The 13,094-nt window shown below is 40.4% G+C and overlaps 1 protein-coding gene across 1 annotated transcript in view; it reads right to left on the minus strand.

Annotated features, from left to right (window-relative positions):
* Positions 1 to 13,094, minus strand: part of ZNF277 (zinc finger protein 277) — an 81,576-nt gene that overhangs the window by 28,172 nt on the left and 40,310 nt on the right. The window contains exons 3-4 of the mRNA XM_019726346.3: positions 7,766 to 7,854; positions 7,390 to 7,472 (exon numbers count right to left, since the gene is read on the minus strand). Of these exons, the coding sequence (XP_019581905.3) occupies positions 7,390 to 7,472; positions 7,766 to 7,854 (172 nt within the window). The remainder of the gene's footprint in view (positions 1 to 7,389; positions 7,473 to 7,765; positions 7,855 to 13,094) is intronic.

The following is a 13,094-nucleotide window of genomic DNA, read 5'->3' on the forward strand; positions in this document are numbered from 1 at the left end:
TTTAAAGATTAGGGGACAAGTTTGACAAAGTAAGACTGAAACACGAATACATTTTGTGTACAGATATTAATGTACAGTTTTAACCACTTTCAAAACAGAATCTGCCTGCAACTTACTTAAATATTTGAGAAACCCTCTCTCTGACCAGGGTCACGTAAAATGCTACCCTTTCTCCAAAGAATTCCCTTCTAAGTGTCAAAAAAATGCGAGGTGGCCCTGGGAAAGACTAACCTGTTTGCCGGAATCTGATGACTTGAGCATTTGAATTTATGTTAGCAATATAGTCACACAATATACTCAATATACTTAAACGACAACACATCTCTTCATGTAGAGGCAGGAATAACTACCAAAACAAGGATTCTCAATGACACTATACAGTTTTAAAAGGTAAGTTAAGTAAATGCACCGTTCTCTTCTCAGCATTTTATGAGAGATGATGGAAAGTCAACTTTGACCTTAGGAAGGATCTTAATAAATAAAAGACAAGCAAACGCCTAAAGAAATGGAGTAACACAGAAAAACCCAGAGAGAGATTTCTTAACTGGATGATACACTCCCCCAAATCCACGAGATCTGATCTGACTAACAGCTCACCTTCTTGAAAGACATTAGTCCTCCCACCCCTTCTGAAACTGTGATGATAAATCCAACAGCCATCTGCTCACTGCACAGGGTGGAAAACAGTCTTTTCCTTCTACTGTGAGTCTCACTGAGGTGGCTTTAGAAGAGTAAGGAAGAGACAGGATAGACTGAACATCTAAAAAAACTAACTAGTAGAGAAAAAAATTCCATACATGTAACCATTTATATGGACTAGATCCCTACAATGAAAAAAAAAAAAGTAGAAGTACAGAACAAAAAAACATGGCGGAGTTAAACACACAAGAACGAGAAAAGCCTAATTCCTATTTGTATTAAAGATATAAGGGAATCTAGCCTCGGCAAGAGGAGAAGCCTTTTTAAAAACTGAAAGGTGGCATGGCAGATTGCAACATACCATCTTTTACGGAAAGAAGAGATGCTATCATCATGGCACGCATCGGTATTACCGCCTGAGGAAATATTCTCCTGGATAAACTCAAGGTCAGGTATAACCCCGTGTTTCTCTAAAGATAGAGGAGACTCTGGAAACACACTATCTTCAGGTTTGACAAGAAACATAAGAAGCTTAGGCCCAAAGGCATAGGATATTCCTATCTACCACTGACCTAAAATAACAGGAAATTCGATTTTCTTTAAACAAATTCTTAGCAATGGAAACAAAACATTATTTATTCACGTATGTATTTATGTCCTGCTCATCCATTTTTAGTCATTCTAACAAATGTCAATCTAGGAAATGTCACATTTGCTTCCAGAAGGAAGCTGACATTTGATAAAGAACCCTGGTACAACTGGAAAGACGTTAGGGGTTGGGGTTGGAATAGAGTTCTGAGTGGCTTCCCTTCCTATTCAGTATGACATACAGTGTGGCCCTGAGCGTGTCCCCTGTCTGTTACCTTGTTCTTTGATCTAAACGGAGATAATGATATTGCCTTGCTGATCTCACAGAGCCAATATATATATAAAAAAATGCCAGGTCAAATTTAAATTCTGTTGGAGGTCAAAATGGTAAACTCCAGGAATCAGATTAGTGTTGGTTTAGACTGGGTTTACATTTGTCTCCTAAATAAAAATATTAATTAATCTGAAGGTTAAAATCACTCAGTCTAGCTAGTTTGATCTGTGTTGCATTGTTAATGTTACGTTCATTGGGAACTATATCATCTTCTGTTTGGTAAAGTTACTCGAAGTAATCAGAGAACCTCCAAAGCTAGGAATTATGCAAGAAAGTTGTAAATGTAAAGTGACTTTTTACTTTGAAGTCACCGATATAAAATAACCTGATCCTTTACTAAAAGTCACTAAAATCTATACAGTGGCATGAGGATGAAAAATCTTAATGGGAGATACAGAATTTCATTTTGCTCTTGTTTTATTGTCGGGGGAGATGGAATATATGAAGTAGCATTAAAAACAAAGATACATTGTTTCTCTCTAAAGGATCAAATTGCTATGTAGGTTAAATTTTTCATAAAATATTTATAGTTATCATAAATGACCTCTCAAGCTGGCATTTATAATAGTGATTAAAAAAAATTCCATGCAGCTAAATGGATGTTTCCCTTCCTCCCAATTTAATTAAAAGTTATATCTTGCTACTGAGAGCTTATGAATGCCACATATCTTCTCTTGTAGCAAATGGAAAAACCAGCTCTTATTAATGTTTAAGGGAAAAGTGTAACCCAGTGATTAAAGATGTCTGCCTTGGCTATTTTATATCTCTTTTAAATCGGGGAGATCTGACTATAAGACATTATAGAAATACCAACCCAATAGGTCAGGGTTAAATTTAATACTTTATGAACAAGGCTCAGAGAAGACACAAAAATGAATGGGAAAGTCCCAACTCTTAAGAGGCATCTAATCCAGCAATGAAGACAGATTTTTAAACAACGAACTACAATTGAAAAGCCAATTAAAATAGAGCTTAGAAGAGGGTTATTGATTCTGACAGGTGACATCAGGGAAGATTTTTGTGGCAATGTGGCCTTTGAGCAATGTCTTGAGGGGTATGTTATTTACACAGGTGGGCCGGCATTCCCAGTTGATGAAGCAGAATCCTGAAATTACCTACGACACTTGAGTAAATGAAGTGTTTTCACTAAAGTTCAATCTCTACAAGGGCAGGGACTGTGGGCTATTTCATCCACTGCTCTATCAAGAGCATTCAGAACACCGTCTGGGGCCAGATAAACACTTACTGAGTTAATGAATGAATTGGACACTGGGTCACTGAAAGAAAGAAGGGGGAAAGGCACTGGAAAAACTTACGAATATATAGATGATAAAGACCACTGCAAGTTTTAGAAGAAGAGACTAAAATGATCTGCTATATATTTTAATAGTAAAATTCCGGAGGCAATGTCAGTTGATGAGACAGGTAAATCCATACATAAGGTAAGACAAACACACTAGGACGGCCAAGGGGATAGATATGGGACTCAGAAGTGGACCTGACAGGACTTGACAAATGTCTTAGGTACGGGGATGAGGAAAAGGAATGAGTTCAAGATGATTCTAGCAACTCCCGAGCTGAGTGACCAGGAGAATAGTGGGACCACTGTGGAAGCAAAGGAGAACAGGCACATTGCAAGTTTTGGTAGAGAAAAGTGTAAGGTCAGTTTTAGGAACATTAAACTTAAGGTGTTGACTGGAAAGCCCTACGGAAAAGTTTAACGTGAGGAAAGTCAGAGTTGGGGTTCAGAGGTGAACCAGGAGGAAAGCTGCAGATGAACTCAACCCACAGATGCTTACTCTGACCTCCCCTCTCTGTGCCAGCACCTAGATGCATGCCCACAGCGCAGTGGTGGTAGTTGAGTGCACACCCTGCATGGGGGACCGGACCTCGAGAAACTCACAAATACCCATTTCAGAGAAAAGAGGGAGGAGATTAAGGTAAAATGGTGAGCTCAAGGGAACACTTTTGAAGAAGGAAGCTAAAGGGAGGAGGGTGTAAAAGCTCCGAACACCCTCAGGAATCTTTCCTAATTCTGTAGTTCCCTTCAGAGCACAGATGAAAAAATTCAAAGATGTGTCAAGCATTTCAGAAAGAAAACTGGGAACACACACACACACACATCTCACAAATGTCAAGAACCAATGTGGTCTAGAAGAAAACTGGAAAAAGAAATGTAGTTCTACCTTCAATATGGTATGATAACCTTAAGTGGATTGCCTGGATTCCACATGCCTCCAGCCACTCACAGAAATACCGTGTTTCCCCGAAAATAAGACCTAGCCAGACCATCAGCTCTAATACATCTTTTGGAGCAAAAATTAAAGTAAGACCCGGTGTTATATTATGTTATATTACATTACATTACATTATATTATACCCGGTCTTATATCAGCTCTCTACACCAGTTTCCTCAACAACACAACTGCAGCTAACAGCTACTTCACAGGTTGCTATGAAGCCAGGGCCCAACACAAGCCATGGCACCTGGCTGGCCCCGTAACTGTTAGCTGCTTCCACATCTCCAGGTTGGTCTGTTCTTCGCTAGGACTGGTCAGCTTTTAGTGGATTTTTACACAGCTACATTTATCATCTTCGTTTCACTCTCTTGATCAGTGAGGAGACTGCAGAATCAATGTTCCTGGCACTGAAGGGTTTCCACAATATGTCTCCATCTTACCTCTTCAAAGCTCTCACATTCTTCCTCCAAAACACCTTTCTACTTCAGTCAGATTAGGCTTACTCAACTTCTCTGAATATGCACTGAACATTTTGTTCAACAAAAACTGTCGATGGCTGAAAGCTTTTCTGAAGGAAAGGGTTTACTGAGCCCTAAGCGAGCCAGAAAAGGACCAGGTCCTGGGGCGTGCAGTCTAAAGCACAGCCTAGGGCTGGATGGAGAAGGCCGCATGTCCACCAGCCAGGAGCTGATGGGTGGTTTTACACATTATGTTCTGGGGAAGAAAGATGTAAGTAGTTGAAAGAATTTCCATTGGCTACAGATAAGGGGGCGGGAAAGGGTTGGGCTAGGTGCACAGTCCATAAGGAAGTATTGCACTTTGGTTGGTTGCAGGCAATCGTCCTGCAAGTTCAGGCACATGCTGGATACGGTGGCCTCTGGAGGTTGGCCAACAACCGCCTGGAGGTTGGGTCAAGGCTCCAACACACATTGTGGAATGCGAGCCGTGCTCTGGTGGTCGGCCCACAGCTACGCGCTGGCTAACTCTTCCTGTCTCTTTCTCTCACTCTGCAGCCACTGTGATTTAATTTAGGGCATCTCAGAATTCCTCTCTTGTCAATTTAGATCCATACGCGGTTTCCTCCCTTCTCTCCAACTCTCCAACTACCCAAATCCATCTCGTTGTTAAGATACAGTATTATGATTATTTGCACGATTGGCAACATTTAAGTGCTGTCTACGTGGTGGGCACTGTTCTAAGTGCCCCACATGCACCATTGCATTCATCTCCACCAGCACTCCAAGAGGCTCCAGCAGGTCCACTAGCAAGACAAGAAAGAACACACAATACTTGCCTCTTCTCTCTGGACTGTACTGTCTTATGACATGAGGCTCACCTTATACTTCTTTGTATGATCATCTAATCTAGCTAAGTAGTAATTTGATGAATACATTCGAATTGACTGTGATTTCGTCACATTTTGTTTCTTTTAAGCTGCCATAATGCTCACTTTCATCAAATCTATCAGTTTGTCAGACTATAAAGCTAGTAAAAGGTATGATATTGTGACTTACAATAAGAAAGATATATTTGGTCTTTGTTCCTGGCACATAGCTCCTAAATTCCTTGGAATTTCCTAAGTGTTGAGAGCTATAAAGGTGCCTTTTGTTATGGTACTGAAGTGGCTTTTGGAAAGCACCCAGTAACCAAAAGATGGGGGCTGGTTGCCAGTGGATTCAACCATGTGATTAGAGGGCTGGAACTTTCAGTGCCACCTCCACCCCCACCTCCTTGGAGGGGAGACGGGCTGGAGATTGAGCTGAATTACCAGTGTCCAATGACTTATCAATCACACCTAAGCTGCCATAAAAACCCAAAAGACGGGGTTTGGAGAGCTTCCATGTTGATGAAGCAGGGGGCATCCACGTGCTGTCTTTTGGGCCCCAAACTGCACAGGGACCTCACCCTGTGTATTTCTTTGTCTGCTTGTTGTTGATTCCTACTCTTTAATATCCTTTGTAACACGCTGGTGATCTGGTTAGGAAACTGGTTTCCTGAGTTCTTGGAACTAGAAATGAGTCACTTAGCAAACTAATGGAACCCGAGGAAGGCGGGGATTGGGAACCGCTGATTATAGGCAGTTGGCCAGAAGCACAGCTGACCTGGACCTGACAGGCATCGGAAGTGGAGGGCAGGGTTGTGGGACTGAGCGCTGACTTAACCTGGGGGTTTCTGACGCTATCTCTGGGCAGACAGGTGTCAGAATTGAGCTGAACTCTAGGATACCTAGTTGGTGTCGGAGAAATGCTTGATGGTGTGGGAGGAAGAAAACCACAGGCTGGAATTGGTGTCAGAGTTTTAAAAGGCCATCTCAATTTCATAGATGTAGAAATTTCTGAGGACTTGAGTCTATCTGTAGACACACAGTAAAGATGCTGTGTACTGAGTAGCAGCAATAGCTGAAGTAACAGGCCCTGAGTTCTTACACAGGAAGCCTTGGGGGCACTAGGGTTATGACGGTTTGATCATTCTCAGCTAAGGCCACTGTGAGCCAGAGTAAAGAAACTCACGGAAATTAACAACTAGGAATAACACAAGCAAATAAAATTCATAATATATAACTGAATTCGTCCTTGTTTTGCAGATTTCTTAAGACAACAGGAGAAGAAAAGAAATGCAGGGAGCCCTGTTTCTTCATTGGGTTTGTTGCTACAGAAAAAGCATAATTTTTCTTACATATAAATCAATACCAACAATATCATCTCTCCTTATGAGAGAAATAATGATTTGGGATGTTTACAAAATATAATGTGCTTCAGGGGACTTTCTCAAATCATATGATTATGATGGACAGGATTTATTTTCCTCGTGGATCTCTTGAGGATTTAGCAAACGTTAAAATCATAGCTCTCTCTCTATAATATATCTGGCCAACTCCAAAGATATGAGGAACACTTATAAGTAACCCCTAAAGGAAGAACAAGTCAATTTCAAGTTGTAGTGGAGATTAAACCACAAATAGCAATAGAAAGCTACATACTTTTACACAAAATTAATAACTTAAAAAAATAATTTCTGTTCAACTTATGAAGATAAAAAAATTGAACACTTGTATACATCGCTGCCTTTCTGAAAGACTAAAGATGCTGAGATTTTAAAATGAGCTTGCTTATGGTTCAGGCTGAAAAGAAAGTAGGGTACGAGGTTAATCAAGCCATATGCTTAATTCATAAAGGGGAATAAAAGTGCTAGCACATAGCACATTCCAGTGAAGAGGAGAAAAAAAAGAGGTAATCAATTCAACTCAATTTTAGCTGAGGGCATTTTTCCACAACTGCTGAACCCTAGCATGTGTCAGGCAGCTAAAATTACACTTAAAATGTGTAAGCTTTGTTGTTATTTTAGAGATAATCCAGGAAGCAAAACAAAGCCAAAAATTCTCTCTGCATTTTTAACATGAAATGCTTTCATCTTCAATCAAGGGTGTACTTTTTTTTTTCTGTTTTAAGAACTCGATGTATTGTCTTCGCTTTTGTGTATGTTTGAAAGTGTCCAGAATAAAAAGTAAAAAACACAACCAAAGAACAATAAGAAAAATGATTCTGTATGTATTTCAATAAACTGTTCATCTTTTAAAATAGTTCTTACCAGTCTCCGTTTCTGAAGCTCTTCTCTAAGCACTCTGTCTTCGGGTAAAACGTCGCATAACAAAAAATAATTGTCCTGTTCTTCTGTTGAGAGATTAGAAAAATGAGAAACAATATTTACCAATTTTTCCACAAGGATTTATTACTTTAAAATATCTATATCTATAGGACATCTATATCTATATCTATAAATCTATATCTATATATCTATTAGGATCTCTTTTCTGGTGTATTAGCTTTATTGAAGTTAGGCAACATAAACAGCAACTTAATTTTAGTTATCATGAAAGTGAAAGAATTCTAACCTAAGAAAGTGAGATTATTCCTTTGAATTTTTGGATTGTGCAGAAAAGATGGTAGCCAAGATGTACACTTACCAAGTGGAGCTGTGGAATTGATTCTTATCACACTACAAAAATCTGTAATGGGTTGTTCAGCGAACCTTTTCCTCCAATATAAAATGTACCTTAGAACAATCAAACAGAAAAGATGGTGAGAAGACTCAATATAGTACTTTCTTTAGAACGATAGAATTTCATAAGAACATTTAATTATCCCAAAGCAACAAATCAAATGTTGAATGAAAACTGCTGGAAAATTTGTAAATAGAAAGGCATTCTATAGAAAGGGCACTTTAAATGGCACTGTAGAAAAATGAAATAAATATTTAATGAAATGAAATTACTCTGTAAAGGCATGAAAATGATTAAACTTTACTCTCCCTAAGTTCAATAAACAGACATATGGGAAAGTTAAAATGAATTATAAATAGCAACAGTCATAATAATAATGCAATAAGAAGTCAGCCTAAATTCAATGTCTACATGACAAGAGAGTAAGATTTCTTATGTCCACACTGTGTCTGAGGTGAGGCAAAGTTAGCCTTTGGAAAAATCGTCAAGTTTTATTTACAATTCTTGCATCTAATGAGCAAGCAGTTAGAAGAAGCACACTCGCTATATTTTTAAATTTATCAGAGCGTAACAGTTAGACCTGCAGATCTGATGAGTGAGAAAGATGACAGGGTTTGACAAGCTGCTCATCTTTCCATTTATCTAACAAGACTTATACTGGCATTTGCAATCTCATGTATCAAATGGTACCAGGAGAATGTGGTCTCTTTCATGGAGAGAAAGGAGATGGAAGGCTTGACTCTATAGTTGACAGTGTCAACCAATGGTGGTTGGTGCCAATTCCATACCAACAGGAATCCGCAATTCGGGGTGTGGTGAAGGGGGAGACTTTTATTCAATGCAAACAGCTCAATTGTGAAACAGCTCAGCTACAGGGAGGCCCGTTTGAGGTGGCCCCGCTGCTAATTAAGACTCTGCTGGTGTTACAGCTCCGCTCAGGTCCAGTGAGACAGCTCAGCCAATGTAGTAGCTCCAGCTGGGGAAATGCAGTCTTTGATTAAAACTCAAAGTGTGCTCCACGGAGACAGAGGGTGGGCTGACTTAGAGTGCCCTCAGGCCCTGACTGGGCCATTTCTAATGTAAATGAGGACTCCAAATCTTCCGTTTGATTGGTCCAAATAGCACTGTCCTGACTGGTCTGTGAAGATGCAAATGAGGCTATAGCTGCACAGCTCTGATTGGACATGGAAAGTCTCAGTCCTATTGGTTGAAATAGGATTCCAGCAACTCCTTTATAAGGGCTGACTCAGCCGGCAGGAGCACAGTGCAGGCAGGCAGTTCAGTGCCGGCTTTTCCCTGAAGTGTGGTTTGTGCGACAGGCCCCTGCTTACAATGGCTGCTAGGCTTTGTTTTTAAATTTGAGCCCAGTCAGCCACCAGGAGTCTTTCTTAAGAGGTACATTCATTCTCGGGGTCAACAACAGTTTATTAGGCTGCACAATCAACGAATTAAAGAAACAACAAAGAACCAACACCTGTGATAGAGATGAGACTTACTGAAACAGCTGCCGTGTACAGAAAGAGTTGGAATTTGGACATTTTAAATGTCCTGAGACAGTACCTAGCAGTGTTGTGTACACAGAGGGTCCACAATACATGTTTTAAAGAGGTAGAAGAGTATTTACAGATTCCTGGGAGATTGTCAAAGTAGCCTCCAACTCCCAATATTTTGTTCTTATCTCCCATTTTCTTAACATTCATTTCCACATTCCATGGTGTTCTATAGAAAGGGCATTCATGTATTAGAAAAAAGATATGTGCTGGGACAGAGTTCTGAGAGAAAGAGAGAACTCCGACATGAGCTAATATAAAACACAAATGGATGACAACACTGAGAATAGAATATATAAGGAAAAGAAATGACAACACTGAGTATAGAATATGTAAGGAAAAGGAAAAGAATAATGTATAAAAATAGAACCACATGTTGAAGTTCTTTTCTCTCATGTCCAGCCATGGACGGGTGAGTATAGGCAGAGCTCTTTGCTTCTAGAACTCTGCTGGACCTTTCCTTAAGAGATCTGCAAATGACACATCTTCGGCGCCAGCTCCGCCTCAAACCATAGATACTATAAATGCTGTACCATGATTCTTTGGCTACTCACTGGCTTCCAGTTAGAAGTATCAGAAGCAGAAGGCGAGTATGTATCTGATCCATCAAAGTACAAAAAGAAGAAAAGTATCTACCAAAGGGGAAAACATGATTTCCTGGGCCACCCTGGGCCAGCATCCCTGCCCTCCACCCTTCAGCATCCTACAGCTACTGATTCTCCTCTTTCCCACTCCCCACGCGTTGCTTCTCTTTCCTTCCCAAGGAAGAGAGAAAAACGGGAGAAAGAAGAGGCGAGAGAAGACTTAAGAGAATGAAAATGACATACGCAGCCACTTTGCTCACTCTCCCCTCCGCATGTTTTCTTTTGCAAAGCAGTGACAGGGCTAAAGAAACACAGGAGAAGCTCTGCGAGACATGTCAGGAATAGAAGATGGATTGTTCTTCGAAACTGAAGTGCACAGACATCTGTTTTCATGACTAATCACATTTATACAGCAGAACCAGGGCTGAGATAACGGACTTAAAAAACCAGGAACTCCAAGCTGTATGCGGAGTCCCCTCAGGGCTACCACTGAATACCGCGAGGACGAGTTTGTCACTCCTGATGACCAGCCCACGGAGGGCCATCTGGGTGACAGCCTCTGGATAGATATGGGACTAGTGGTCAGCCCTTCAGGGTATTCGTTCCACGCTGGGTCTACAGTTTATTAGAAAGCAGTAGTAATTCCTTGAATACACAGGTTGCTTACCTTTGAAAAATGTTCACAGACTTAGCAAAATATCTGTGCGAAACTACGTGAAGCAGATGAGCAGGGAGAGCTGACACCAGTGACTAGACTGTCCTTTGAATTGGCACTGACTTATTTTGTAATGAAGAGTCAATACCATGAGGCTCTTATCTGCACAGATCCTGTGCTAGAAAACGTTTGGCTTTTTAAACGAAGACTCTGAGCAAACCCTCAAAGCTGACGTTTTGATAACTGGCCCCTCCAGGCCTGCAGGCAAGAGTGAACAGAGAAGTAGAGACTTTGGATTCAGAGATAGAAACCTGAATTTAAAGCTGCTTAACTCTTTTGAAACTTAGCTTACTCATTTATAAAATAATCTGTTGATAATTACATAGGATAATGTATGCGAAGCAGTGTCTAAAATCCTGGATGTTTAATAAAATGGTCGTTATTATTATAAGAAAAAGTAACATATTTAGATTTGAGTAGTCAAGAACTTACGTTTATTCCAGAAAAATACTGGTGTCTACAACAACAACAAAAGCAAAGCTAACATTTCACCCAACATTTAAGGAGCACGTGAAAATAGTTATATTAATAGTATCAGAGGGCACAGTGACGGTGGATGATGATACGAGGAAGACAATCATTAGCAGGAAACCTTACCTGCCCGGGTCACACAGCGAGAATTCCAGCACTGGGATCTGAACTTGTTTTCTCTGCTCCAAACCCAACCTCAAGTCTTTCACAACACAGCGCCTCTAGTGCCATGAGAGGACCAATCTCTACAAGAACTGCAGAAAAGCCAGGGCAGGGACAGGAAAGAGCCCCTAGAAATAGAGTTGTAATGGCTACTGGAGGTACTTTTTTCCTTACAGACCAAGGAGGATGCTTTTTGACAAGGCCAACGGGAGCTACAGAAATGGAGATCCGAAGGAAGAGGGACTCTCCTCCCTTTGCAAGAAGCATCCGACTGAAGAGTGGCCGTTGGTCTGAACTGCCCCAACCTCCTGCCTAAGTACTGAGAGGTGATGCGGGCTGTCTGCGCTGTGGATTTGGAAGTGCCTGACTCGGCAAGAGGTGCAAAGAAGTGCCCCGTCCAGAGGTAACACCGTCCTGATTCCAACAGTCCGTGGGTCTCGGTTTCCGAGGACTGCCAGGGCGGGTACTGTCTCCTTGATTTTTGAAAAGAAGGTTCACAGCATATACTCATTTCATATCACAGTTTACTTCCAGGAGGTAGGCATAAGGGAAGCAATTACTAACGTTAATGGCCGTAAAATCATGGGAAGAGTCTGTGTAGCAGAACCTCAGCTGTTCCCCTCAGGTGGGTAGGGAGGGTTTCCCACGGGACGGAAGGAGAGCAAGACTGCTTATATGCTCATGGTCTGGCGTTGGTGATACGTCATGCACTGCTCCACGAACAAGGAGCCAGGAATTTGGGAAATGATGTTTTTCAGGTACCATCTCTGGGGACACCTGTGAGATACTGTTAGGTAGCTTCCAAGGGAAGGAGGACAAGGCAGCTAATAGGTCTGGCACAAAGCTGTCATTTGAATGTCCTCTTCCTGACCAAAGGTTGGGTGACAGCAACATGCAGGAAAAAAATCTTGTTATAAAAGCAAACTATAACTATAAATTACCATACAGTATGCAAAATTATGTATTATATCTTATTGTATTTTATAGTATAAATAGATCTGAACTGCACCCTACATTTGACCTAAGTCTAAATTTAAGATGCATCCTAGTTAAACACCTAACAGTACTTTTTTAGTTTATTATTAGAATTAAGAGGTGTCAATATATACATTTCCCTGTGTTTGGTAGAAGCATTCAGATAAACTGTATTCAATCGAGCGATGGCTTAAAGATAGCAGAGATAGCCTAAAGATAGTAGGCTAAGTGAGTTGCTGGACGTCACCACGTCTGCACTCAATTCATGCTTCTTGTGGCATTTTTTCCCCACCCACTCAAACATCATTTTCAGTGTTAAGGAATCACTTAGTACATCTCTGCTTCATTTTCCCTCCTATTTCTCTAGTTTATTTAAAACTACAATTACAGTCACTCAATATATAAAGGCAGCCAGGAAATAATACGTGGTATAAACTGTTTATTTGGATGAGTTATCAAAGCATTTTTCATACTTTATTAAAAAACCATAAAAGTAATTATTAGGTCATCAGCAAATACTTTCATTTTTGGAAAGAACTTCAATCATGTTTCACAAAATCATCTCACAAAAAATCCTGTAATAATATCTTGCCAGCCCAGCCCCCACTGTAACTGGCGTGTTTACTGACAGAGGCATAAAGATTTGAGATATGGCTGTTAATTAAGTAGCACTGACTGAGTGCAATTTAATATAGAAAGGGGCAAGAATTAAGGAATTTACATTTGTCTTCTGGAAAAATTTCATCTGCTGAATAAAGCAAGCATATAGCTCAGAATAAATAACTATGTTAAATGGCTCAAAGGAAAGATTTTTATTTTTGTTTTTCTTATTCCCT

Source organism: Rhinolophus sinicus, chromosome 4, assembly GCF_057876585.1.
Source record: "Rhinolophus sinicus isolate RSI-liver-muscle chromosome 4, RSI-T2T, whole genome shotgun sequence".
NCBI lineage: Eukaryota > Metazoa > Chordata > Mammalia > Chiroptera > Rhinolophidae > Rhinolophus > Rhinolophus sinicus.